Below are 27,827 nucleotides of genomic sequence, written 5' to 3'. Positions count from 1 at the left end.
TAATTTGTCATTTTTTAACATCTAGCGCTGTCTCTTTTTAATTATCAGTAATGGATAGAGATAATACACTTACGTTTTTAGAAATAATAAATAGGTACTAACCATCGCGAAATTTGGCAAATCTATCAAAAACCCTCTGAACCTATGTATTACTTTTCTCTATGCTCTGAACACTTCGACTGATCCCAAGTTTTTACGTAAAATTCGCCTGTTTTCGGGTATCCACTTAATTTGTCCATCCGTTTGTATTGTTCTAACCATTTATATGGGAATTTATGTTTCAACAGATTTATTTTAATAATGTTGGCTTCCGAGGAATCTAAGTAAATAATGATGTCAATGACATAATTATTGTTCGATGGTGTTGGTTTTCGTCAATAAAATGTGAGAACAGAGATGTGAAATTGAATAGAAAAATGGCTTTGAAACAAGAATCGCACAATGATAGTAAATTGAATAGTCTTGGAATTAAAGTAAAAGGTGATCTTGGTGACTTGCAAATCGTTGAAAACAGCGGTAGTGAGTGTAGTGATGATGACGAAAGGACCGTGGATAGAAAACAAAAAGCACACGTCTTACAAACTATTTCTACCATACCTACGAGTCTAATACAGAATCGTACAGAGCCTATTGTCAGTAATGTTCAGGTCCACAATTCTGAAAATATCCAATTTGGCCATAATACCTATTTCCATGGACCAGTAACAATAAAACAAATTATCAAGAAAAAAGGTATTGATAATGCTTCATACACCTCTGACAATGAAAATGAGCATAATGCAACTGATTCGACTCAGGATGCTGATCCACGTAAGTAAAATCTGTTTTGCATAGAAACATTTAAGCTATTGCTTGCTGTAAATCAAAATATGTAGGTACCTAATATACAAAGTGGACATACTTAATTCATACCATACTATACCAATTTTGTTGGGATCTGATTGACCCAGTTTTTAAATAACATACCTACTTACCTAATCATACATTTTGAAGCCCAAAAACATGCTAATAGTTATTAGCATGCTATAGTTATAGATAATGTTAATAATAGTAGCTAGTGGCAAATTGAAACTCACATTGCTAATACAATAAATAAACCTAAGCTATTCTTTATCCTGAATTCATTGCGACTAAATCAAAAGTAAATAAGCTAAATTCACCTTAATATTTCCACAAAATTCATGTTTTTTTTTCTATTTATTTGGCACAAAAAGTCATTACAATAAACACTTTTAAACAGAAATATTAACTAAAAAAAAGACAATGAGTGTCCAAAAGTAGCAATTGAATAAACAGATAGTTCCAAGATAATATTTTAGGATTATAGATTTATAATAGAATTGAATAAACTAAATGTAGGGTGTGCAAGAAAACTAAACAATTGTCGTTAATAAAGGCAAATTAGGTAATCGCGACTGCTACCTTTGTTCACTATTTCCATTACCAATTCATCCAGAACCTGGTGGAACTCCTTAAATTGTAGAAAATGTACTAAGTCTAATTTTGAGAAACCTTACCGAGATTTGTTGCCTATGCATGATCATATTTTTTTATACAAAACTTTGAATATTGTGTGTTATTGTAATACTGGCTTTTGCGATTATATTAAATTCTCATCAAATGCGAATTCTATTTTTATGTATGACAATAGTAAAATTAAATTAAAGGTTTTTAGCATGAGAGTACCCGGCAAGTAACACCTAGCTTCAGGCCTAGGAGGGGGCCAGGTCAGACTTTTTTAGGTTCAGATCATTTGACTAAGCTCTTTCAAAGCGACTGTAGTACTTTTATGCGAGTTTATACTTATATGCGATTTCCATACACAATGCAATTTTAGCTCTAGTACAAATTATGTAGGTATGTAAAATAAATAAGAGAATTGGTATAACTCAAGAATTTTATAAGCAAGGGGTATATTTAGACTGCATTTGTGAGTCTTCTGTGCATTGTATGACCATTTATTATTGCTACAGTATCACAAATAACCAGTGAATACTATTATTATGCAGAAAACTTGTTCTTGTAAATGGTTAGTATGGTTACTTATCATCTGTTTTCCTTTTTTCACAGCGCCCATGGTCAATAATGTATCACCATGGCTTAAGATGACCCTATCCATCACAATAGTTATTGTGCTAGGAATTGTCTGCGTACTTGTACTTTATATGCAAAGTCACAATAAAGATGAAATATCTTCTAGTCATGATGATTCAGAAAAGGTGTCTACAAGTAAGTAAGAAATTATGTTAAATTAATTACTTATTATTGTTTAGTTTGTCATTATCTTTGGCACTTCTTGCACTTTGCGCATGGAGTAGATAAAAAAATAATAGATAGTTGATGCATAGAGAGAATGGGATTAAAATTGTGTTATCTTATTATTCTTAATTAAACTGTGATCTCCAACCCGCCTGCCAAGCGTGGGGATTATAGCAAAACCCTCCACCATAGTGGAGGAGGCTCATAGTCCAGCAGTGGACTGTAAAGTGCTGTTGATGATGATGATGATTATAAAGACTATTGTTTTTTAAATAAATCGCCAATACCCCAGATATTATGTGATACCTATACAATTTTGTACTTGGTTCCTGTCTATGAAAAAGTGAATATAAAACACTTCACTACATTTATCATATTACAGAATGTTGAGCTGAATACAGATGTAATAAAAACGAAAAAATAAACTTGATGAATACATTATTAAATAAAATATACAATGACTTGGAAGTGTGTACTTCAGATTTCCATACATCCTTTGCAACATTGTCAGGGACATAGTGATCTTATAAGGGTTCCGTTTTATTTCTGTCGGTCACAGGAAATGTACATACAGAATATAGACTTGTGTAATTTGGTGATCCATAGGGAAATATGATTTTGTATTTTTTTATTTGGGTGATAAAATAAAATCAATCCATGGGGTAACAAGAAATTCAAATAATCTAGCTACCAAATATGTAAAAGGGTGTTATCACACAAAGTTCAGCCGTGTCAGTCAGATTAACTGACTGAAAATAATTTGATTAAATACTGCTTTATCAAATTACCTATTATGTTAAAAAATATACAGTAATGACTAATACTGGTTTAAGCACTGTGATGAAACATTACTAATAGGCCAGTAGAATTAAACACAAAAATGAATTAAATCGGAAATAATTCCTACTAAAGATTTTAGTGCTTTAATGGCTTCATTAGTTGCCCATAAAGACTGTCCTAAGTTTTCGACTTCGACGGAGTTGTGCTTAAGTGGTGGGGGCCCCCGAAAAGGGCGCTTTTTCGGTTTTCCGGTTATACCGCGTAAAGGACTTACCCTATCGAAAAGTGGTCTTCCTGACGGTTGAAGGGAATTTAATCCTGCATTAAATAAGACCAAATTCATATGTTTTGAACAAACCGTTCTCGTGCAAATGTTCGGCAAAGTAGAAAATGTGCGTATAATTAATGACCCTCTCCACGTCCAATGGCTCGTTACCCGCAGGCTTCCAAGTCTTGAAAAGGAGCGCCTCAACCAGTGTAACCCTATCAAGGCTTACGAGCTGGATGCGCCTATCCTTGTTCGTCCCAGCCGTTCCTTAACTGCGGTTGCTGCACCTCTTCCTGGCACTTACCTGAACGACTCTGTGTTACCTACTGTTGCTGCCCCTCTTCCTTGTATCCTCCTGCACGACTACATTGCCTAGCCGTATGCCTGGTCTAAGGTTCGACGCCAAAAATCAACAACAACAAGTTCATATTAAAACGCTGAAGAGTTTTTTGTTTGTTTGAACGCGCTAATGTCAAGAATTATAGCCTGACCAGGAACATAAAAACCCTCGCCATGTTGCGGAAATCTAATGGTACTAATGTTGGATTATACAATGTGTCCGGGCATGTAGTGATCAAACTTTAAGGGCGAAATTTAGGGACAATTTTATCGATAAAAATACTTCAAATTTGGGGCTTGACCCATTTATCGCAAAATTGCAAGGATTTAGGTTTTTAATTTTTAGTTTTCACCTCTTCCTTCAAAAACAAGTGAAAGCGTGGGTAGCTTAACATTAATAAGCAAATATTTTATATCATGCGATAGCCAATAAAATTATCTTTTAGTAGAAGTAGAAAACAGACACAAGTTTAATACATTTAATGGGAGTAAGAATGGATTTAATTAGAAAAATACATGATTTTTTTCACTTCTTTTTCAGTTATTTTCCAACACAAGAAAAACCAGGTCGTTAAGGTATGTTTTATTTGCATTGTATTATTAGTGTTTGAGCTATTCTACAAAACGAATGTAAATTTATTAGTCTACGTCTATTAGTTTCGACGCAATTGTTGAACAAAGATACCCCTTCCCAGCCGGTTCCATAGAGCTGCTAACATGCGAAAATGCACTGCCTGAAAGAATCACACAACCTATTCCGACGCGCTATGGAACCGGTTGAGAAGGGGTATCTTTATTCAACAATTACGTCGAAACTAATAGACGTAGACTAATAAATTTACATTCGTTTTGTAGAATAGCTCAAATACTAAAAATACAATGCAAATAAAACATACCTTAAAGACCTGGTTTTTCTTGTGTTGGAAAATAACTGAAAAAGAAGTGAAAAAAGTAATGTATTTTTCTAATTAAATACATTCTTACTCCCATAAAATGTATGAAATTTGTGTCTGTTTTCTTCTTCTACTAATAGATAATTTTATTGGCTATCGCATGATATAAAATATTTGCCTATTAATGTTAAGCTACCCACGCTTTCACTTGTTTTTTAAAGAAGAGGTGTAAACTAAAAATTAAAAACTTAAATCGATGTAATTTTTCGAGAAATGGGTCAGGCCCCAAATTTGAAGTATTTTTATCGATAAAATTGTCCCTAGATTTTGCCCTTAAAGTTTGATCACTACAAGCCCGGACACACTGTATAATTTTAAATAATACAATTTTTATGTTATTGTTATTAGTTTTTCTAAACCAAAGCTATGTCATGCCATTAATATTTGTTTAGAACAGTTTTATATATGAACAATATTTTAACACTTTATAAATGTTAAGCCTAACTAGTTAACTAGTTTAAACATGTCCGTCCTATTAAGACCGATGTCATTATTTTTAAGGTAATTGTTCGTATTGGCCGCTGCGATACAAGCTTTCCTGCTTAGTGCAGAGACCGCCAGAATAATTTGTACAATGTGACATCTTTTAGTAATAAATACTTTTTTACTTTTTTTTTTTAATTTCTTTTAATGGCAACAGTAACTGAAAACTTCATTGACATGTCACCTTGCATGTCAGTCTATTGCTGTCAGAGTGTAAACAAACTTTATTTTAAATGTGCGCAATTGATTTTGTGAATGAAATTGCTAAAATCTTTTTATAGTCGTGAAAGAAAAGTGGTTCACTATGTGTTAAAGTATTTGTCGAAGAGAAATACCAAGGGTTCGGACAATATTTTCATTGAATAATGTTTCCAACAAAGGTTGTCAAATTGACTGACATGTTTATCGTATAGTACAGTCCACTATGAAAATTAGCTGTGGTTTGTTTCAACTACCTATTTTAAAGTTTTTTGTCACTTTCTAAGTGTTGAATTTTATGGAATTGGGAAAGAAGTACCGAGTTTGAAGCGTTCATGAGCAGACATTGCAGTTGAATATTCAAGTTCTGAATTTGATTATTGATGAATAATAAAATAAATCCTACTAGCTCGATTGATGGTTTCATTTAATTTATTTAAACCAGGTTACCTATAATAATATGTTTTCGTTAATTTATGAAAATATTAAATTAGCCCGTAATCCTGAATCCTGATACATAAAGTTAGCCTATTAATTTAACACAGGTACGACTGTACTCAGTGTTGCACTATCAAATGCAATTGATGCGCCTCTATGCCAGGGTTTTTATGTTCCTGGTCAGGCTATACTACTTTGATTGAAATAATTATTTTTGTGTTGAATAGCTCATAAATTGAGAAAGGCTATAGGATATATTCAATCACTCTACGACTAATAGAGGCGAAGCAGTAAAGAAAAATGTTGCAAGCACGGAAAATAGTATTTAAACTATTTTCACGCATACGAAGTTGATTTTGTGGCGTCTAACCTTGGACCAGGCATATGGCTAAGCAATGCAATCGTACAGGAGGGTACAAGGAAGAGGGGCAGCCACATTAGGCAACACAGAGTCGTTCAGGAGAGTGCCAGGGAGAGGTGCAGCAACCGCAGTTAAGGAACGGTTGGGACGAACAAGGATAAGCGAATCCAACTCGTGAGCTTTGACTGGGATACGCTGGTTAAGGCGACCCTTTACATGGCTTGGGAGCTTACGGGTGACGAGCTATTGGACGTGGAGAGGGTCATTAATTATACACATATTTTCTACTTTGCCGAACATTTGCACGAGAACGGTTTGTCCAAAACATATGAATTTAGTCTTATTTAATGCAGGATTAAATTCCCTTCAACCGTCAGGAAGACCACTTTACGATAAGGTAAGTCCTTTACACGGTATAACAGGCAAACCGAAAAAGCGCCCCTTTCGGGGGCCCCCACCACTTAAGCACACCTCCGTCGAAGTCGAAAACCTAGGAGAGTCTTAATGGGCAACCAATGAAGCCATTAAAGCAATAAAATCTTTTGTAGGAATTATTTCCGATTTAAAATCTAATTCTACTGGACTATAAGGTTACACGGTTAAGGGAATTAGTGCAGTACTTCAACATAAACTAATACTGCCAAGTAAAAATAAACGATTACAATATAGTTAAGTAAAAATGCGACCGATCTACTGAACCATTCGCACGCTAAAATAACTCGTACTTGACCGGCTTCTTTTATTCAATAAAGACCGTGGTTGGAAATTTTATTGAATGATTGGGGCGATTTCATCCGCCGCGGTGGTTAAATTAACCGATGCATCGGTTATCCTATTGGTGCGAATGAAACGTTAACAGTATTCTTATGTGAACGTCGGGTTAAAATGATTTAACTGTTGTATTTTCCACATATATCTTGTCTGGCGAAGCGAACTCATCGTCATTCGCGACAGTATTGCAGTAGCGTGTGAATGGTTACAGTAGAATTTATTTGAAATTTTAGTGCCTCGGTGAATAATGCTAAGTCATCAAATCAAACGGAATAATTTGAATGTAGTTCTTTAAAATTTCACTCAATTTCATGATGCGTGCGCGCAAACCAAAGAAGTCAAAGCATGATAAGTCTCTACTTGTTCTCCGACGGGTGGTCGCTTTAAGGTTTATTATGCTCGTGAAAAAACTCCTGAGCATTATTCTTCTTTTGATTTAATCTGCCATCTTCATCCATGTCCGCCATGAGTAGGTAAGTGGCTATAATAAAAGTGGTATTTATTTGTTTTTTTTTTGTGTCTCGTCGATATTTTGCTTTTTATTGAACAGTTTTTTACTTTTTGTACTTTTCTTTTTAATTTTTTTACTGTTTTGGACCAAGGGGGAGGGAGGACCACTGGAGATCTTTTGCACCGTAATGTAATTTATATTAATAATTTTATTTAAAAACCCAACTTAAAATAATTGCTTTACCTACTTATAAATATGATTTTGAACTGAACGAGCATTTGATTTGAAAGTGCATTACTTTTGTTATGGAGATCGAAGTTACAAAACTATTTACAAATTGCCCGTGTTTTCGGAGCTGTGCACCCCTTCCAATCTAAGAGATAATATGCTGAGCGACTGCGACAGGATGTACGGTGACGGAAGACGCCACTGTGTTTAGTTTTATGTGCTGTCTGTACCTACCGGTAGGTACCCATAATTACTTAGGTATGGAAACGGTGTTAGGAGTGGCTGGGTGCGGTTCGTAGCTCGTGAGAGAAAGAGAGCAAGTGGCTATACGCGGTAGCATTAAGGTACAATTCCAAGACGGGCCGCAGACCGCAAACTGCAACCGCAAACAGCAAATCTCTATGAAATCTCCACTGTGGCTTGCAGCTGCGGCGCGCGCCGCGTTGCAGATTTCATAGAGGTTTGCAGTTTGCGGTTGCAGTCTGCGGTCTGCAGTCCATCTTATATTTGTACCTTCAAGGAAAAAGTTAAATTTCAAGGCTATTTAATTAATGCACTCACTTTCTTGTTTCGAATCATGTTCTGTGTATTATTTTTGTAAAGGTTTGTTATGTAGCAGCGTTGCACAAAGAACAACCATTATGAAGTAGCCCAGCTGCATGGCGTCGTGGTTAGAAGCTCGACAAAATGGCGGCCATCCATACGCGGCAATAAGGAAAAGTTTGATAAATTATACTGTTATATTGAAATGTTTCTAAGTATTATTTTCGTAAAAGTTTTCATTCTTATAATAATATCGTCTTAAGTATGTACCTACTTAAAAAGTAATTATGCTCATTGCCTAGGGTAAATGGCCCTGACGACACGCACAACGCACGGACCGTTGTCCCCTTCAGGGGGCTTCCCTGGAGGCAAGACTGCACCTACTTTAATGATGATGCTTTAATGGATGACTCAGAAATACGTTCTATTCTTAAACTTGTTAAATTCTGCCGCTGGATTGTAAACTCTGGATACCTGTTATTATTAAGAAAAGTTCACGTTTTCAATCCCATTCTCTATTCTCATTCGCACAGATGCGTGGGTTAAAAGATCGTACAAATATAAGTGCACCGCAACATGCAACACTAATTTTAGCCTTTTATGTTCGAGAATGTGCGTTGCCTGATTAAAAAAGTCTCCATGTGCATGCTATGTTATGTTTTTGTATTGATTTTACAAATACACCCCTTTTGATTTTACTAACATTTTTTGTGTCGTAATAGATACCAAACAGCACACGGTTAATTGCAAGCTTGCTAATCTGCAGAGAATTGTCGCCGACGTTGGTTTTTCTCTTCATTTATGACTTTCATTTTGCAATGAATGAAACGACGATAATGATTATCATGTAACTGAAAGTGAGATGCGGTGTCAGTACCACGAACCCATGCTGTCGATACAAACTAGTTTTGTTTAATTAAGTTTTGAAAGAACAGTTACATTATTGAAAATTTCATAATCTATAACTTTAAAATGATTATCTTTTAATACCATAGTATGTTTATCAGTATGGTGCTTTGCTAGTAAAGGTTGTGGCGACATAATAATTATAATTGCCTAAAGCAAATAATTTTAATAAAACTATTAAATTTATCACTCCAACTTAATTGTTTATTACCCGATATAGTTGGATATTTATAATAATTTATAGCTTGCACAAAGCTCACAAATATTACTGAGCACTTTATTTAATAACTAACACAAAATTACGTTTCTCATTCCATTCAATTAATTATATTTATGAGGATTAAGTGATATTAAATTGTCGTGGTATTTCTCTTATTTCAGACTACACCAAGGTGGTGGGGATGTGTTATGACAGTTATTTTCAAATATTAGTTTTTTCGATCATTGTGGTGCCAATAACAATATTGTTAATATTATATCCGCTACTAACATCACATATGGATTATGATAGACACAGTTCCCAAGCAAATGGGGTTGCCGAAGTAATGATTGCAGATTATCCTCAGGGGGATTTCAATGATAGTGTTGAAAAGACTAAAATTAAAGGTATGTCATACGTGAATATGACCTGTTTCTGTATTCCAAATTTCTTTTCTCTTTTTTTATTATTAGACTGAACTAATTTTTAAGTTCTATTTTCAATAAGTACTTGTTTGTTTTGTTAGATTAACATATTTTCATCTGGCAACAATTACGAATTAGCATGTGATTCGTAACATATTTTAGCAAAGTAACGTGAATAAGCATAAACACTTATTCTAAGGCCTTTACTAATAGCCGGTATTAAATTATCTACATTCAAGCAATATGAATCTGTGAGTAGTGGCCAATTACAGGCTTGAATCTAACCTTGACTTTGAATTTTGATTGGTTTTATAATTCTCCCTAAAAAGCACTCTCTAACTCGAGTTAGATGAAATTCCTCAAATGACACTACCAATTTTAATAATTTTTAAGAGTTGTCAAAGGGCAATCAATATTTTTGTATGGCGAAAAAGAGATATGAAGAAACAATTTAAACATAATTTTATATTAGGTGTGAAATTGTTGCCAGATGAATCCAAAAATTATGATTTAAGTACTAAAGATACTAATTCTGCGAAACCAATAAAAAGTCTTAACATTTTCTTGTTCCTCAAGTTTGTTTGTAAGAATGTGTAACGAGTGTTATGGTTTACTAGGCAACCTTTTCCGAGCATGTTTTGGTCCCTAAACATTAATTAGAATTATTTTCATTCATTGGTACCCAGATGCGTGAAAATCGATGTATGACCGGATCTCTGAAAAATTGCCTTTCCTGTCTTAGCCTAAGGGCGTGTTTTGACGACAGTAACCAGGGCCCCGATGCGCTAAAAATTTTCAGCTGCAACGTGACTGGACGACGAACGAAAATCAGCTTTTTGACAAATCCGTATATCCGTATCCGGGTCGGCAACACACGCCCTAAGGACCGTGTTTATTCCCGAGATAAAAGTACAGTCAAAATCAGTCGACTCTCTAGCTAGACTATACATTTTAGAAATATAACAACTGCTAAGAGTAATTCATAAAAATTGTTTTTTGGAAGTAGGCTTTTAAAAGCACTTTTATTACAGATTATGACTTTAATTTTGACTTAAAAAACATAATATGTTACGTTATGACACTCGGGAATAGACACGTAAGGGAAAAACTTAATTTAGGACCATATACCTACCATTTCGTTATTTTATTTACATTCGGTTCCCACGATGATCATTCTTAAAAACGACCTTAACTGAGTTTGAATACTTTTTCAGAAAAACATGAAATGAACAAATCCCGTGAAGTGATAATTTTATATGAAATGAACACTTTTCGAACCAAAAAGTTCTTTTAAAGGTTTATAAAACATAAGAGAGGTACCTCTCTACTGTTTTCATGATCAAAAATAAACAATTAATTTAATATTCAAATTATTTTTTGTTATTAGTGATCATAATGGGAAATGATTGTTATGGTATTCGGAAATGGTCATTTTAAAACTAAATCTGGTCATAAAGTAAAACCTTTTCCGGGAATTTCTCGATTAGTTCATCATGTCGTATCATTTGTATTTAAATGCAGCAGTGTTGTGATTGTTTCACTGACCACTCACTCCACAAGCATGACCCATAAAAATAGAGTTGCCAATGTATTGTGTGGTTCATAAAAAAAGGGCTTGGTGCTTGTTATGCACAAATACATATTATTAAGTATGTATTTAATATGAATCCAATGAATAAGGTTTATTTAAGGTTAGGTAAACAAAAATGAAGATGTAATAATTTCATCCGATGTGATAATGTTCTCTAAGGATGAAGGAAAATTTTTGATCTCCCGTTACTACGAGCATACTCACTCACACAACGAATCTGTGAAATAGATCGCTGTGTGAAAGAGCACTTTCATGGTAATATTTAATAATGCAAAGACTAATTTTATTTTACATGCCTGTATTGTTGATATTGTACCTATTTAGCTCATATAAACCTCTGTCTCAAAAATAATACAGATAGTTATCTACCATCGGATGAAACTGCCGCAGTGATAAAATTAATTTAATACTTAATAATTCTTGTTACGTCTTTGCGCTCTTAGGTTTAGAACCACTAAAAGTTTATATCATACAGGGTGGAAACGATAAGTGATCTCATTCGATTATTTCTAAACTATACAAGATATCGAAAAACTGGTTACTGATCCTGAAAGTGCTTCACGAGCTCTATCCAACGGTACCAATAATAGGTTACAGAATTAACTGGATCTATCCGAAAATTAATTGTTTTCAGCTTCCATACATTTAGTAAAACCACATAATATTAAAAACTATACAAGATATTCAAAAACTGGTTACTGATCCTGAAAGTGCTTCACGAGCTCTATCCAACGATACCAATAATAGGTTACAAAATTAACTGGATCCATCATAAAATTCAATGTTTCCAGCTTCCATACATTTAGTACAGCCACAGTCATGGCACTCATGTCTTGATAATATTATAGCAAGTAAAGCCTAAAACCAATGTTTTCCATGAATAATTTTAAATAAGAATGCAATTTACGAGTTCATTTTAAGTGTTTATTGTTTAATAAAAAAATTAATACTTCTAATTTTGTTTGACTGGCATACATTTAGTATGGAGGCTGAAAACATTTAATTTTCGGATAGATCCAGTTTATTATGTAACCTATTATTTGTACCGTTTGAAAGAGCTTGTGAAGCACTTTCAGAATCAGTAATCAGTTTTTCGATATCTTGTATAGTTTAGAAATAATCGTGTGAGATCACTTAACGTTTCCACCCTGTATACTTCCATCGAGTTGTTCACTAGGTCTGGGTTAGTAGTGGTTGTCAAACTCTTAATGTCAATTTAAACACGAGATGTATAACCCTAGGTTGCACCATCTTACATTAATTATACAAACGTCTAAAATCAGTCAAACTCTATACAAAAACACCGATTAAAGTTAAAGTTAAGGTGGTGCAACTTAGCCTTAATGTCCATCTCTAGACTTCTTGAGGAGCAGAAATATTCGCATTAATTTTATAGTCAATTCGATGTAAAACAAATCGCATGTATGAACCTTTCCAGCGGATCCGTTACTGATATCTCCAAACCACTTGCGGATAGTGTCGCGGACGGACTGGCTCGCCCAGCCGGTGGAGAGCGAACTCCAAAAGATACGCCAGCCGGTGCCGTGGGTGGTCATCACCCACACTGCTACGGAACCCTGTTCCTACCAGGTACGCTATTCTATGTATAAATAAAATCAATCATACACATACGTGGGCAGGGCACATAGTACGCAGAACTGACGGCCGATGGGGCAGCAATGTTCTGGAATGGAGGCCGCATACCGGAAAACGTAGCGTGGAACGTCCACCCACAAGGTGGATCGACGACCTGATAAAGGTAGCAGGAAGGCGCTGAATGCAGGCCGCTACTAACCGTGCGATATGGAAGTCATTGGGGGAGGCCTATGTTCAGCAGTGGACATCCTATGGCTGAAATGATGATTATGAATCATACACTATTCATAAATAGTGATTATAATATAGGAGATACAACGTTTAAATGGTTGTATTTCTTATTTCTAGTTTTATTTCAGTAAATACTTTTAAAAATCTAATAAGCTTTAGTGCCTTTTCCTATGATGCTTATTTAGGCACGCGTGCGGATTTAAGAACGTCGCACATTTATCAACCCGGAAAGAGATCGTAACCATAGCAACTCGAGGCGGTCAGTCTCAGTCTCTCAGTATTCTTTGTATGAAACTCCATACTGCAACGCACACGTCTTATCCGCACCGTAAGGCCCAGAACAGACGGTGAAACGCAACTGCAACGAAACTGCAACTGCTAGTTACTTTTGAGTTGCATCTAAGTTTCTGCCATAGCGTCCGTTGAGAGACCACACATGACGCGACCAGTTTGAAACTTTTAGTTTCAGTTTCGTTCATCAGAATGATCAGAAAATTGCAGTTTCGTTGCAGTTGCGTTTCACCGTCTGTTCTGGGCCTAACGTAAATGCCTTGCCTCGCGATTGACAGCGCACAAAAGGCGATGACAGCTCGCGAAAAGCGATACGGTGTTGATCCCTTTCCTAGTTGATAAGTCTGCTATGAGCTTTAATCCGCATGCGGGCTGCCCGTATTTCATTATTTCATACATTATTATTATTATTGGTTTTGGGCCTTCATTTGCGCCATCTCGACCAGGTTTGATCTATTGTGGCAGCCCTTGTCTTTAGAGTTCACTGCTTAGTCCCGTTGAGTCTATAAATTTCCAGATTCTTTGGAGCGTGATATCTGCTATCTCATCCGGGTGCATGATGTCGCCCGAGATGGATACTTCTTTTGCTCATAAGCGGGCCGCATGAGCAAAGAACATGCATGGACGTTTCTTCTTCTGTGTGGCAGAATCTGCACAGAGTTTCCTCGGTCATGTTCATGTTTGATTTGTGTTTGTTTAGTTTGCAGTGGCCGGTTAGTATTCTAGTCACTGCACAGGCTTTGTATCTTTTGAACTTTAGCAGTTCCTTAGTTACTTTGTTGCTATATCCCTGAATGAGTGCTTTTGAGTGTTTTTGTCCCGATGTAGACTTCCACCACTCAATAGCCTCTTGTTTGCAGAGGGCGGTTAGTAGCGTGGTGGCTCGTTGTTTGGTGATGCCACAGAACGGTTCTACGCCGATTTGAGGGTTATCGGCTCCATCTCTGGCGAGTTCATCTGCTACTTCATTTCCTTCTATATTCGAATGTCCTGGTACCCATGTAAGCGTTACTTTGTTGGTATTTCCCAGTGCATTCAGTGTCTCGGTGCATGTTTGCACCAATTTTGACGTGTATTCGAAGGATTTTAAGGCCAGCAGTGCTGCTTGGCTGTCTGAGTTGATGTAGATGACGTGTTGATCCCGGAGCCTCCTTTCCAAGTTTATCTCTGCACATTTGTTTATGGCAAACACTTCGGCTTGGAAGATTGAGGCTTCAGTCCCCATGTTTAGGCTAACTTTGAGCTTAGGCCTCTCTCCGTAGATCCCGCAACCTACATCATTTTCCTTTTTGGATCCGTCCGTGTACCAGACGTGACTACCTTCCTTAAATGACATTTGGCCTTCTAGCCATTTGTCTCTAGGAGGTATGTTTACGGAATATAGTTTGGTGAAGTTACATTCCGTATGCATGTCGTCACTGGGCATGCACAGAAGTTTGTTTTCAAGTACTGATTCCTTGAGTCTTATCAGATTTTGAGAAGCCCATCTGACTTTCGTGCGGGTGCAGATTCTATATGTGCTCTGCTTGGCTTCTTTTAGCACATGCATATGCAGTGGTATAAGATCAAGCAGAGCATTTAATGCAGCCCCTGGTGTCGTTGATAGTGCTCCGGTTGCTGTGATGCAGGCTAGCCGTTGTAGGCTGCTCAGTTTCTGTATTGTTGTCATTTGGTTGACCTTGCTGCACCAGACGGCAGAGGCATAGGTTATTATCGGTCTCACGAGCGCTGTGTACAGCCATAGGGCGATTGCGGGTTTTAGTCCCCATCTTGACCCTGCCATTCGACAACAACTCCACAGAGCCATTTTGGCTTTTTGAATGATGTTGTTTAGGTGCGAATTCCAAGTAAGCTTTTGGTCAAAAGTTACCCCTAGATACTTGGTTTCGCTTGAGAAAGGAAGAGTTTTTCCGTTTAACTGTAGATTTACCAATTTTTCCAGTTTTCTCTTCCTCGTGAATGGTATTATCACTGTTTTATCCGCATTAATAGATAATTCGTTTTCTCTACACCACCTACTTATGGTGTTGAGAGCGCCTTGCATTAGACTTGAAATTGTGCTCAGGCAGGGACCTCTGATGATAACCACTAGGTCATCAGCATTTCATACATTGTCATGTTTTCCTATTATGCAAGCTACAACGCGGATTGGCTGCGGGCACAATACGAAATCTTTGACTACTACAGCATCTTGATTTTACACGAACGTGGACCAGATCCGCACGCGTCCAGAAATCCGCATCACAGGAAAAAGGCATTTACATAGTTAATTAATTAAATCATTTAGAAACTGCATTACTGCTATTGGACTTATGTTTTGCCCAGTAGTAGGCTAACTTTAATATCGTATATTTCAGAGTGAATGTGTGCTGCGCGTTCGACTTATCCAGATGTTCCATATAGAGGCGAAGAAATGGGACGACATCGGTTATAACTTCCTCGTAGCGGGCGACGGCTCGGCGTACTTCGGCCGTGGATGGGAGTACATAGGCGCCCACACCCTGGGCTACAACCGGTATAGCATCGGCATTGCCTTCGTGGGCACCTTCAACTCCGAAACCCCCCCCAAAAAACAAATCGAAGCTTGCCAAAAACTAATCAAACTTGGCGTGCAGCAAGGTAAAATCGCAAAAGACTACAAACTGTTCGCTCATAGGCAGCTTACTTCCACCCTGAGCCCTGGAGATAGATTGTATGACATAATCAAACAGTGGCCGCACTTTGTCAAAGAAGACACCAACATAGACGATATAGTTCCAAAAAATTATTAATATGACTATATTGACCGCCATTGTTCACTGATATACCTGACAATTAATTAAGTGTTCTTCTGTAGACTTTAATCCTACGTGTTTCACTGTAATTGCCTGAAATCTATTATAAGTTCGTAATAACTATTATACACAAATATTTAATAAGTAATACTAGATCAGGATACACGTATTTCTTGAGAAATATTGAATATTCAAGATTTAGCCGAATGCTAAATGTCTCTCTTTTTGGTCTCAGTCGCATGAAGTTTGAGATTTTTGTGATAAAATTATTCAAGCATATCACAAGATTCTTTTTGTTACATTACCTATGTATAAAATATACATTTAAACATAAAAAACTCATATAGTCAATAAGTTATTTAACGCTGTCTCTCCCTATAGTTGAATTTATTTATTGCTAAAAAAAGGCACATGTCGAAAACACGATGGCCTTAATTTAGTTTAATTTGAACACACAATTTTTGAAGTTTTGTGATAGATAAGTTTCATTGTCCGCTGCAAAATTTTTTGGGCAATGGAATATATCACTTATTGACGTGACGACGAACAAATTTACGTGATTGCTTTCTAAAAAACTATACAATCCCATTCGGTGGATTCATAGACGTAATTATTCTTATATTAGAAATCTATACGTAAGATATTTACTCGATGTTTATTTGTAGGATCAGGGCCACGCCCGTTAGCTGTTAGTATCTCCAGCGGCCTCAGTTCTTATTCAAAAGTTGCATAGGAGTAATGACTATTATAAATGCCATATACAAAATGCAAAATACAAAATTAATATAAGTTTAAAGTTAATTTTGTGTATGATCTTCGCAGTAAATATTTTATTTCAAGACCATTTGGAACAGCTCACAACGGAAAATACGTATTTTTCTGGTCCACGCAGAGATTCAAGTAACTATTTTTTTCTCATATGATCATTTAGTGTCGCAATAGCATTATAGCTTGCTTATTATCTTTTCTATCCCAGTTATATTTTCTTGAATTAAGACTAAAATTGAAGCAGTCACTTTGGTTTAATCAAATGAAGGTATGTGATTGAATTGAACCCTATAAGGCGTAGATTCTTGTTCTTAAAGTCTGTATCAAGTTGGAATCACTGAAAGTAAGGAATATTAATTGTTTCTATCTTCTATCTTGTCTTGTTGTCTACAGAATTATTAGAGAGCTCACAGACGAGTGACCATTATGTCGGCGACTGCTTGCAATAGTGGTAGGCGACGGTCAGCGACTGTCGCTAACAGTCTCCGACTCGCAGCTTTCGCTGTCATGACATGTTGACACTTAGGAAAATACGTTAGTTAGTGTCTTCGAGAGTCGCGATACATCGGCGACCTTCGGCGGTATTCGCAGGAAACTGTCAATGTGCCAAACGTATTCTTCAGTTAAAAGTTATCCGACGATTGAAAAATCGACCCTAATTTGAATATCTGTCGGCGAAATATCGGCGACTATCGCCATCTTAAGTCGCAATCAGTCGCCGATATATTATATAGGACCCTCTCTTATGGCTGATTTACACGTATTAAGTAGTTATGTAGGTAACTAAATTTTAACTTGATTTTTCTGTCAAGTTGGTGGGCGGGGCTTGTCACTTGACACGTTTTTTGACAAGCAGTTTCATAGTAAATAAGAGCTTAGCGTTTGGAATTATGTTAAAATTTAGTTACGTTGCAATTTGATCACTTAATTAAAATTAAGTTAAAATTTAGTTAAATACTTAACTACTTAATACGTGTAAATCAGCCTTAGGTCTCAGTAGAATTAAAAGTTGACAATGTCATATTATGTTGATGTTTTATTATACAGGATGTCCCAAAAACAATGGATAACCCTGTAACCATCGATAGGCCTCGCCATGGTCTTCCTAACGTCCAATTTTGACCCCAGTAAAAATATCACCGTTTTCAAGATTTTTAAGTTTTTGTGCATTTTTAGAAAATTGCCACCTGCGTTTACTTTTTCTCATGCCATTTCTACAAATGAGGATACTTTTCAATCTAGTTTTTTTCCTTATCACAAGGGATAGTTGGGCTATTAAAAAAAAGATTAAAGTTCAACAAACTAGTTTAAAAGTATAAACATTTTAAGAAATTGCAGAAAAGAAGGAAAGATTAATTCATTGTCTTGCACTTTTGATCAGCCATCGTGTAAAAAAAATGTAGGAAGACCATCGTGCCCATTACCTTAAAAACTTCCTTGGTAAATTGAGATTCTAAAAAGGTATCACAAGCCTATGTATGTATTCTGTATTATTTTTATCTTATGGCTACTTAAATAGCAACTAGTATGAAAACTGCAAAAATGAGTTTTTCTCGTAATAGTCAAACTAGGACTGCATAGTGGCATTAAATACAAATGGAAAATTTTTAGCGTAAGAATTTAAATAAAGCAACATTTTATCATCATCATCATTATCATTTCAGCCATAGCACGTCCACTGCTGAACATAGGCCTGTACCCCAATGATTTTCATAATGACCTCTTGGTAGCGGCCTGCATCCAGCACCTTCCTGCTTACCTGCAGGGTTCAAGTGGAGGCTACGTACCGGAAAGCGCATCGTAGGACGTCCACCTACAAAGTGGACCGACGACCTCAAGGTCTAGTTTGTTGAACTTTAATCTTTTCTTTTGATACCCCAACTATCCCTTGTGATAAAGAAAAAAACTAGATTGAAAAGTATCCTCATTTGTAGAAATGCCATGAGAAAAAGTAATCGCAAGTGGCAATTTCCCAAAAATGTACAAAAATTTAAAAATCTTGTAAACGGTGATATTTTTACTGGGGTCAAAATTGGACGTTAGGGAGAGACCATGGCGAGGCCTATTGATGGTTACAGGGTTATCCATTGTTTTTGGGACACCCTGTATACCAGATGATTGTTAAACATATTTTGTAATGGTTTACACAGGGATTTTGGAGCGATATTCCCTATGATCTCTGTAATGCTACAATACTATAAGTTACACTGTGCTCAGTTTTATTTAGACGACTGTTTTATATTTTTTATTAGATTTTTTTTAAATGGAACTTCTTTAATCTACCTTAAAATGAGGAATGTAAATTGAATACAGGGTTGCAGATTACGAATGACAAGTTTACTGTCAGAATATGTTATCCCAAAATGTGATAGAATAATCCCATATATTCAAAATATTGTTTGGCCCTGTATACTAATCAACTAGAGATTAATATAATTATTAAAAATGGTTATGGGATTTAGTAAGTATAGTAGTTTTATGGAATTTAACGAAAGTTGTGTACGCATTTAGACAAGTTTTTATGATCAATTAACTTTAGCAAAGTATATGGGTAATTGTGAGTGGTGTGCTGAAATGTTTATCGCTGAAAACAATTGACCGGTTCCCACTAAATACTGCAAAGAAAAAGAAATTCAAAGTAATTTATCGTTAGTTTTGGAACTATTAATTGTAATAATTCCAAAACTAACGATAAATTACTTTGAATTTCTTTAGAATACCATTCTGAGTTTGTTTAGGTATAATATTATAGTTTCAAGGTAACTGACCTTAGACCCAATTGTATAAAGCTTTTTTTATCTTATCTCACTATAAACATAACACTGTATTATCCGGCAGTTTTTTCAGGATGTAAGTAAATCAGTAGTCATATGAATCGTTATTTCGTCAATTAATAACAATAAAATAAGCGTAGGTTTATACACTCAGCGGCACGGAATTTGGCCCAAGCCTAAACAACCAGATATTAGGCCAAATAGGTGTTGTATACCTAAGTTTCGTGTGACATGTTAACAGAACATTTGTTTTTGATAATTTAAGAGGCTAGATTAATAAAAAAATGCGTCTGTTTAACTTTTTTGACTCTAGAAACACATTTCGTTGTTGAAGCGTAAAGAGTACGGGTAAGTTTAAATTCGATATTAAATATTGTAAGGGTTTGGTGTTTTGTTTTTTGTGTTTAAATTAATCTTAGGGTTATTCTCGATTCCATAATTTGAGAATAATGCCCATTACTCCAGCTCAAGTTGCTCAATTAGTGTTGCTTAGAAGTCAATGGCGTATGCAGCGGGAGATGGCTGAAACTTTCAATTTATGGCGTACAAAATTTAGATACACGTTAAAAAGGCATAACCAGACCGCCATTTACACAAGAATACCAAGAAGTGGGGAATTAAGGTGTATGTCAGCGCGCGATGACCCGATTATCGTGCTTGCAATATCAAGAAATCGGTTTCTCACTACGTTTGAGATACGCCAGCGTTTACAAACATCAAGCCCAGTGAATGTCAGTGAGCACACAATAAGAAGAAGGATGGAAGAACGTAACGTGCATAATCGAAGACCAGCTCGAGGACCAGAACTTCTCCGATACCTTCGCGAAGTGCGACTGACGTTTTCTAGAGAACATGCAAATTGGACGCAAGGCTAAAGTTCTATGGATCGATGATTGCAGAGTCACCTTAAGTGCTCCAAACGGCCGTGGAAGTGTATAGAGAAGGTGCGGAGAAGAGTTACTACTCAAACAGACAGTTTTCATAAAGAGTTTAACTCCATTAGTCTAACGTCAAATTTGCATGTTCTGTAAAACGTAAGTCGCACTTCGCGAAGGTATCGGAGAAGTTCTGGTCCTCGAGCTGGTCTTCGAGTATGCAGGTTACGTTCTTCCATCCTTCTTCTTATTGTGTGCTCACTGAAATTCACTGGGCTTGATGTTTGCAAAAGGCTGGGGTATCTCAAACGTAGTGAGAACCCGATTTCTTGATATTGCAAGCACGATAATCGGGTCATCGCGCGCTGACATACACCTTAATTCCCCACTTCTTGGTCTTCTTGTGTAAATGGCGGTCTGGTCATGCTTTTTTAACGTGTATCTTAAGTTTGTACGCCATAAATTGAAAGTTTCAGCCATCTCCCGCTGCATACGCCCTTGACTTCTAAACAACACTATTTGAGCAACTTGAGCTGGAGTAATGGGCATTATTCTCAAATTACGTAATCGAGAATAACCCTAAGATTAATTTAAACAAAAAACAAAACGCCAAACCCTTACAACATTTAATATCGAATTTAAACTTACCCGTAATCTTTACGCTCCAACAACGAAATGTGTTTCTAGAGTCAAAAAAGTTAATCATACGCATTTTTTTATTAATCTAGCCTCTTAAATTAACAAAAACAAATGTTCTGTTAACATGTCACAAGAAAATTAGGTATACAACACCTATTTGGCCTCATAGGCTTGGGCCAAATTCCGTGCCGCTGAGTGTATTTTACTTAGACATATAAGCTAGTATGTACGTAAATAAGTCCCCTGTGGCACTACTCCCTTACGACTGTGGTTCGTAATAAGAAGTCAATTCGCTGGAGGTGACAGTTGTTATAACAGAGAAACATTTTTAATCCTTCACTTTTGGTGGGAACTGACACCACCAATCAATGAGGGTTTTCGCGAATGAAAAATCCGCCAGATGGCAATACGTAGACGCGAGGTCCAAATGCTGCATGATTGATTATTTTTGACATGACATTGACAGATATGTCAAAATCCACCAATCACGCAGCAGTCAGACCCCACATCCACGTCCCGCCATCTAGCGGATCTTTCATTCGCGAAAACCCCTTATTGACGTAGTTTTTAAAACTGTCAAAACGAGACTTCCATAGATTTTGTATGACAATACTAGCCTGTGACGTCACTATTTTGTGTACCTACTCTCCAAAGGTGCACAGTTGACTATCGATATATCGAAGTGTTGAAAAGTATACAAACAAGCCACAATGTCGGTTCGCCTCCAGGATCGGGACCCGAAACCATCCAGTTGCGAGGGGTAAGACAGGGAGACGTCATATCTCCGAAACTGTTTACCACCGCCATGGAAGTTGTCTTCAAGCTTCTGGACTGGAGGAGATTTGGCATAAATACCAACGGCGAGTACATCACCCACCTTCGAACTTCGAAGTGGCAGTGGGCGGGGCACAAAGCTCGTAGAGACGATGGCCGTTGGGGCAGAAAAGTTCTAGAGTGGCGACCACGGGCTGGAAGACGTGGCGTGGGCAGGCCTCCTACTAGTTGGACCGACGATTTTCTAAAGGTCGCGGGAAGAGCCTGGATGCGGGCAGCCCAGGACCGTTCATTGTGGAAAACCTTGGGGGAGACCTTTGTCCAGCAGTGGACAGTCATTTGGCTGAAACGAACGATAGTAAAAATGGTATCTGCCATGCCATGCCATAGTTTATGGTATTAAATATAATATTTATGCCTCATTTGTCAAAGGGAATTTTAAATATTGCCTGTCATGACAACTAGTTGCACCAGCTTTAGTATGTAAGCGATCAAATAGTTGTATTTAAATAATTAATGTAATTTTATATATTAAAAATGAAATCCTATTTTCACAAAAAAATCGCAAACAAACACTCACTACTGCACACATTAAAAACCATCTTTCGGTTTCTGTAAAACATGTACGGAATTAGTGCTGTATTGTGTTGGTTTGTGAAAGGGGCTTTATATCAAGAAAGTATTGAAATAACTAATATTTAGTAATAATAATTCGAGAAATTGATAAGGATGTGATGGTAGTTTGACATTTTATATTAGTTTGACAGTTTTATATAATTCATTGCGGTTTTTTTACAGCTGTTTCCATTTTAAAGCTGAAAAATCATCATTTATCTAACATTTTAAACGTAGCACTATACAATCGGTGTATTAAAAGTTTTTAAAATTTTACAATTAAATTGAGCTGATTGGATATAATCAACTTTAAAGTTTATAATGTACCTATTTTACAGTAGAATTTATTTGTGGTATAGTCCAGTAGAATTAGATTTTAAATCGGAAATAATTCCTACAAAAGATTTTATTGCTTTAATGGCTTCATTGGTTGCCCATTAAGACTCTCCTAGGTTTTCGACTTCGACGGAGTTGTGCTTAAGTAATGGGGGCCCCCGAAAGGGGCGCTTTTTAGGTTTTCCGGTTATACCGCGTGAAGGACTTACCCTATCGAAAAGTGGTCTTCCTGACGGTTGAAGGGCATTTAATCCTGCGTTAAATAAGACCAAATTCATATGTTTTGGACAAACCGTTCTCGTGCAAATGTTCGGCAAAGTAGAAAATATGTGTATAATTAATGACCCTCTCCACGTCCAATAGCTCGTCACCCGTAGGCTCCCAAACCTTGTAAAGGGTCGCCTTAACCAGCGTATCCCTGTCAAGGCTCACGAGTTGGATTCGCTTATCCTTGTTCGTCCCAGCCGTTCCTTAACTGCGGTTGCTGCACCTCTTCCTGGCACTCTCCTGAACGACTCTGTGTTACCTAATGTGGCTGCCCCTCTTCCTTGTACTCTCCTGTACGATTGCATTGCTTAGCCATATGCCTGGTCCAAGGTTCGACGCCACAAAATCAACTTCGTACGCGTGAAAATAATTTAAATACTATTTTTCGTGCTTGCAACATTTTTCTTTACTGCTTCGCCTCTATTAGTCGTAGAGTGATTGTATATATCCTATAGCCTTCCTCAATTTATAAGCTATTCAACACAAAAATAATTATTTCAATCAAACTAGTAATTCTTGAGATTAGCGCGTTCAAACAAACAAACAAAAAACTCTTCAGCGTTTTAATATGAACTTGTTGTTGTTGATTTTTGGCGTCGAACCTTAGACCAGGCATACTGCTAGGAAACGTAGTCGTGCAGGAGGATACAAGGAAGAGGGACAGCCACAGTAGGTAACACAGAGTCGTTCAGGTGAGTGCCAGGAAGAGGTGCAGCAACCGCAGTTAAGGAACGGCTGGGACGAACAAGGATAGGCGCATCCAGCTCGTAAGCCTTGATAGGGATACGCTGGTTGAGGCGCTCCTTTTCAAGACTTGGAAGCCTGCGGTTAACGAGCCATTGGACGTGGAGAGGGTCATTAATTATACACATATTTTCTACTTTGCCGAACATTTTCACGAGAACGGTTTGTTCAAAACATATGAATTTGGTCTTTTTTAATGCAGTATTAAATGCCTTTCAACCGTCAAAAAGACCACTTTTCGATAGGGTAAGTCCTTTACGCGGTATAACCGGAAAACCGAAAAAGCGCCCCTTTCGGGGGCCCCCACCACTTAAGCACAGCTCCGTCGAAGTCGAAAACCTAGGAGAGTCTTTATGGGCAACTAATGAAGGCATTAAAGCACTAAAATATTTAGTAGGAATTATTTCCGATTTAATTCATTTTTGTGTTTAATTCTACTGGCCTAGTAGGTTTTCAAAGATATGTTAAGATTTTTTGTGCAATGACTAAAAGTCTTGGGAAGTATGAAATTGCATTAATACAGGGTTTAAAAGGACAGGTTACCAAAATTTTGAGGGTAATTTTATGTATTATGATTCCCGAGTGGGAGACACTCTTGAGCGTAAGTAGTGGGTATAGTCGCGAGGAGAGGGCAGAAACCCCTAAAAGAAAGTGGTGAAATATAATGTTTTTATTTTAGGTCATTATCAAACGTGGAGGAATAGTCCATAATATTAACTTCTTGGCTATAATAGGTTATTATACAGGGTGTTACTTTGCATTCTTGCCATATTTACAGAGGTTACTATATTACTGATACTGAACACAAATCCGTAAAAAAATAATGCCCGAAAAATTTTTTTTTTATCTTGAGTATTTTATTTTATCGACAATCTGTTAAACACATCACTAATTATCGTAACGCGTGCACATCACTTGTTGGCGATGGCGATGAAGACTTTTTTACTTTTTATTGTATTTTTAAATATCTATTGCAATCTATTGTCTTTAAAATGTCTTTTTGACACTTGTAAAAAACTGAGAAATCCATCAATCACAAATCACGTTATAAATAATACAAAAATGTCTGAAGCGTATTCAAACAACGAATAATTCAAAATGGTGCTTGGAGTGTCTGCAAGACGTCTTAGACGAAATGCTTGATGACGTACCCTTAGCGTTACACCAAATGCTCTACTACCAGCAGGATGGTGCTCCTGCTCCCCCACAATAAGGACGTCAAGTGCGCGTATAATACGTTTGGTGAACAGTGGATTGGACGAGGGGTCCAGTAGCTTGGCCACCACGATCCTCGGACCTGACACCAATGGATTTTTGGAGTGACTTGAAACGACTGGTATGCGCAGAAGAGATAAACAGTGTAAACGCGTTACATGAAAGGATTGTTTTAGTGAAACTGTGAGACAAAACGTTTGTGTTGCGAAAACTAAAGCGAAAAACCTACGCTTAGCCGTGCTAGACTGTGCCTTCATCAGAAAGGAGGACACTTTGAACACTTGCTTCGCAGTACGTAAACTTTGTAAGTAGGAACTTATAAATAAATAATTAATTGTGAATAAGGTGATTTCATTTCATACTTAATTTATTAATTTGTAAAAATAGGGTACAATGTTAAAATTAATTAAAACCCTAATAATTATTACGTATTTTTGACGGTCCTAAGCCCGTAAAGTAGAAAGGAAAATCTGAAATCAACTGAAGAGTATTTTAAAATAATTATTATGACTGGATAAAAAGGCTGGTACCCAGAGCCATAAAATTAAGAACTAGGCCACGCCCACTAGGTTTATTCCACTTGCACCTGTAGAACGTGCGAGACAAAATGGGTTTATTCCAATTTGTACTGAAAAACCAAATTTACTAAAATCTTAGTGTACTTTCTTTATGGGAGTCTCTTGTTTATCTTAAATAATAGGTATTGTTCCCTACTTTTATCTCTGTGAATATGGAAAGAATGCAAAGTAACACGGTGTATTTTTTTAAGTTTATAAAACATGACCAACTTTGATGATATTGTGATTTGATTCAGATGCATTTAATATTTTGTTATTCACTTGTTATTTTGTTAATCTTGTATTTATATATATTCTTAATATTGTATTGAATCAAATTGAAAATAATGAAATCTGATGTCTTGAAAGACTTTAAATCATGTAGATTTGGTATATTTTTTTACTTTGACAACATTTTGGAATGTTTGTGATGTACCGTATCCATGTAAGCTATTGATAAGTTTTAGTAGGTACATAAAATGTAATGAACTATCATCGTAATAAGAGATTACCTTATATTAATCAAATATCATTGTATTTGTTGAGCGTAGATACAGGCTTAATAGTGTAGAAGTAAACATAAAAGTCACTAGCTCTGTACAACTAACTAAGCTTCAAGAAAATTAGACTTCAATATCACGTGAATACGGAGAGATTACGCGGGGAATACAGCTCAGCCCTACAGAGATCTAATTTAAAAAGATTTTTGGGAATTGATCAAGAAAAGAATAGTGCCAGGGTCTGGACCAAGTGCTGCCCAGAATCAACCCATAGTGCATTTTGTTCCTCAGGCCAATACTAATGTGTAAACCGAAGCGCACTTAAATCTATCCCTGGAGTTAAGAGAAAAAAAGAGTTTTGTTTTGAATTATTTACATACAAAATATCATCGATATTATACGTACTACCGTAGTACTTATTATTATTCTGTGGTACTACGCATAAGATTTCGTGATTTTGGCATTAAATAACACTCGCTATGTTGAACTTAACCATACTGCATCCGTACACCTTACTTTAGTGCGACTTAGACATTCTTTATAAGCGATCTAACGCTGTTGCAATATTTTAGTTAGTTGACAGAAATCATTATTTCCAAAACGAAGCAAGAAGTTTTAGTTGTCTATCCTTGCGAAAAATCAATTTATTGGTGTATTAAAATTGATTATTGAAGTTATTGTAAGCTAAAACTTCTTGCTCCATTTTGGAAATAATTAATTTCGGTCAACTAACTAAACTACTGAAACAGCGCTCGATCGCTTATAAATTATGTCGAAGTCGTACTAAAGTAAGGTGTACGGATGCAGTATGGTTAAGTTTAACATAGCGAGTGTTATTTAATGGCAAAATCGCGAAGTCTTATCCGTAGTAGGTATACATCGATGATATTTTGTATGTAAATAATTCAAAACAAAATTCTTTTTTTCTCTTAACTCCAGGGATAGATTTTAGTGCGCTCCAGTTTACAAATTAGTATTGGCCTGAGGAACGAAATGCACTATAGTTTCATTCTGGGCAGCACTTGGTCCAACTTCCATACATGGATTGGCACTGTCCTTTATCCATTGATCTTGTTGTGGTACCAAGGTTAAGTAAGCCCGAATGCAATATTATATGTATACTTTTTGATGCAATAAAGTATGCTCTAGTGACTCATACTTTTTTATTTTTTTGTTCCCCATCCGCATATAAACTTAATTGAAACGATCTGCACCCGTTCGTGTCCGCGCCCGTTGGCCCGCAGAGGAATTTACTTTTCTTTGTGTAATATACATATATGGTGTCCCGAAAACAATGGACAACTCTGTAACCATCGATAGGCCTCGCCATAACTCATTAAGGCATTACCCTCCATTCCGCCAGAGTAAATACAAATGAGTAGGTCATCTTCATAGAAACGCACCGAGTGCGGTTTGTATGTGAGCGCGCCAATATACGTATGCGGCGCGCACGCACACTGACAAAATTCGGCGCAAACACGACTGGCTCCCCGCTAAATTTTGTCAGTGTGTGCGTGCGCGCCGCATACGTTTTGGCGCGCTCACATACAAAGCCACCGCGGGCTTATTCCACTATTCCCCATTGACAATCCCCGTCAACGGGGATTAATGAACTTTTAGTTCACTGTTCCCCGTTAACGGCAATTGGAACTTATAAATTCAAAATAAAATCCTATGA

General features: G+C 36.7%; 1 protein-coding gene across 2 annotated transcripts; it reads left to right on the top strand.

Moving 5' to 3' along the window:
• The first annotated feature begins 77 nt into the window (after positions 1-77).
• On the top strand, positions 78-27,301 carry LOC135086620 (peptidoglycan-recognition protein SA-like). 2 transcript variants are annotated; one of them, XM_063981370.1, is made up of 6 exons: positions 78-94; positions 288-810; positions 2,071-2,229; positions 9,360-9,584; positions 12,632-12,783; positions 15,669-27,301. In XM_063981370.1, exons 2-6 carry the CDS (start codon positions 417-419, stop codon positions 16,080-16,082), a joined length of 1,344 nt encoding a protein of 447 aa, XP_063837440.1. In that variant the 5' UTR covers positions 78-94; positions 288-416; the 3' UTR covers positions 16,083-27,301. The 2 variants fall into 2 exon arrangements, with proteins under 2 accessions (XP_063837440.1, XP_063837441.1); XM_063981371.1 differs by lacking the exons at positions 78-94; positions 9,360-9,584 and having other exon boundaries at positions 414-810.
• The last annotated feature ends 526 nt before the right edge of the window (positions 27,302-27,827 follow it).

The sequence above is a fragment of the Ostrinia nubilalis genome, chromosome Z (assembly GCF_963855985.1).
Source record: "Ostrinia nubilalis chromosome Z, ilOstNubi1.1, whole genome shotgun sequence".
Classification (NCBI taxonomy): domain Eukaryota; kingdom Metazoa; phylum Arthropoda; class Insecta; order Lepidoptera; family Crambidae; genus Ostrinia; species Ostrinia nubilalis.
Note: the sequence above shows the minus strand (reverse complement) of the source record. Positions and strands in the feature narration are given on the sequence as shown.